We start from the raw sequence: 2341 nt of genomic DNA, 5'->3' as shown, positions 1-2341 counted from the left end.
ATATGAAGAGGATTATATATGAGTTTTTATTTAAATTAATTCTTTAATTTATATATATTTTTTTATCAAAGTATTAAGAGAAGAATGTATTTTAGATATATGTACATGAGTCAGGTCACATCGAATTTGTTCTAATTTAAATTTGGTCCAAAATATATACTAAACTTATTTTTTAGATCATAATTCGATTTTATACCCGATAAAACCTACACACTTTTAAATTGAGTAAAAAACAGATAAAAATTGAACCTTTAGCATGTGAAAATCTCCAAATCTCCAACCATTATTTTACAATTCACATCATAAAATTCACTTAAAAGCCATCAAGAACAATTAATCAGGAGTTGTGGAGTTGTGAAAGCATTAATAACAGGAGTAGGAACAGGAGCAGGAGCAGCAAGATTTTCAGCTTCAATTTTTATTATTTTATTCTCTTCAATAATTGGTGAAGAAATACAATTATCTCCTCCAGTCTTCCTCCTATTATTTGTATCCTAAACAAACAACATTAAGAACAAATTCAGCAATAATTAGCAACACATCAAAAATTAAGCAATAATTAAGACGAAACATTTAAACAGAAAGAACAAAATTGTCTCTAATCAGAAGTTTCAATAATTAAGAGTCAGAATAATAATCAAAATTCTTATTAAAACAATAAATACCTCATTAGAACAATAATTAAATACTAAAAAAAAGAAAAATATTAAACACTTAATTAGAACAATATTCAAAATTTCTAATAAGAAATTTCAATAATCAAATTCCTAATGATAAATTTCAATAATCAAAATCTCTAATAAAAAATTTAAAACATTAATTATTTATCTGAGATTGGACAAGGGCCAGAGAAGAGAAGAAGAAGACCAGCGATAGAAGCAGTCGTCATCGTCGTTCAAGTCTTGATGGTAAGAGAAGTTCCGTCGCCGTTTGCAGTCATTGTCGTCGTCAAGGGACATCGTCACCGAGAGATAAAAAGCAATGCACCACCGTCGTGACTTCGAGGCTGGGGAGCGGTGATGGGCGCTGTTATGGTGGCTAGTGAGAGACAGAGAGAGAGCTGAGAGAGAAAGAGTGCGACGGTTGGTGAGAGGCACAGAAAGGATTGACTGCGACACAGTGGCAGGGTGCGTGAAAGAGGACTTATGAGGCATGACTGCGTGAGGCTAATGACTGTATGAAACTATGAATTTGTACCCTAGTTCATTCTTCATTGTTAATTATAATTCTCACCGTGCCGGGTCAATTATGATCCGGTTCCAGTTTCATTCTTCTTTTTGGTTTCATTTTTTTTTTCGAGTCAGTCTCGAACCACTTTAAATCCGGGCCATCATACCCTAAAATTTTTCCTTCTGAAATCGGACCATATACACCCCTAAGTACATAATCCAATCCCTTTCTTCCTTAGCTTCCATAATATTTGTTTTTCATTTAATTTATAGTGGCCACAGGTGAAAGCAGCAGTAGATTCGAAAATCTTGAAAAAGAAAAAGAAGAAAAAATCCAAACATCAATGCCGTTGCCATCGCCGACAACAGATAGCAGAAAGCCAACTCCTAATCAAAATGAGGAGGCAAAGGATGCCATTGACCCGAAAGAGACAGCATTTCTAGTGGCGGCGAAAAACGGCATAGTTGAAATGGTTATCAAGATTCTATCGAAAATACCAAGTGCAATCCACAACACTAACACAAAGAAGGAAAATGTTTTGCTGGTGGCAGTGATGAACAGGCAACCCTTTGTTGTTGAGACACTGAGAATGAAATCAAAACCAGAAGTTTGGAACAACTTGGTTCTGGCTGCAGATGATGATGAGAACACCATGTTGCATTTGGCAGCTTATGCCCTCGGTGATGAGAAGCCATGGCAGATACCTGGCTCTGCTCTGCAAATGATGTGGGATATCAAGTGGTTTGAGGTATTTCTATAATAATGCATGTTATATATATTGTTATTTCTATATCCGCTTACATATTTTAAGCAGATTAAAGAATGAGTAATTATCAAGTAGTCTCAGAGTAAAATAAAAAGATTTATTTTCTCTAATTAATTTATATCCCATAAGGTAAAATGATTTTGTTATAAGCATTCATTAATAATTTGTCATTTAATTAATACATCAGTGTAAGAATAATATTATTAGTATGAGTAGTAAATGAATCTAAAATTTAGTTATTAAAAATTTAAAAATAAATATTTTTAATTTATACGTAGCTAAAATCTATAGTGATTATTATAGGAGTTACGATGATTATGCAACTTTAGCAATATTTAAAAATTATTGTTAAAATTAGAGCCATATTTTTTATAAATTAATTTTATTTTTTGAATTTAAAAAAAT

General features: G+C 32.1%; 1 protein-coding gene across 2 annotated transcripts in view; it reads left to right on the top strand.

Moving 5' to 3' along the window:
- The window catches only part of LOC107608155, a 7802-nt gene that overhangs the window by 3832 nt on the left and 1629 nt on the right, over positions 1-2341 (top strand). Inside the window, exon 6 of one of the 2 annotated variants that reach the window (XM_016310034.2) lies at positions 1452-1918. In XM_016310034.2, coding sequence (XP_016165520.1) covers positions 1452-1918 — 467 coding nt within the window. Of the gene's footprint in view, positions 1-1442; positions 1919-2341 lie in introns of both variants that reach the window. The other variant, XM_016310033.2, reaches the window with a different exon arrangement.

Source organism: Arachis ipaensis, chromosome B07, assembly GCF_000816755.2.
Source record: "Arachis ipaensis cultivar K30076 chromosome B07, Araip1.1, whole genome shotgun sequence".
Taxonomy (NCBI): domain Eukaryota; kingdom Viridiplantae; phylum Streptophyta; class Magnoliopsida; order Fabales; family Fabaceae; genus Arachis; species Arachis ipaensis.
Note: the sequence above shows the minus strand (reverse complement) of the source record. Positions and strands in the feature narration are given on the sequence as shown.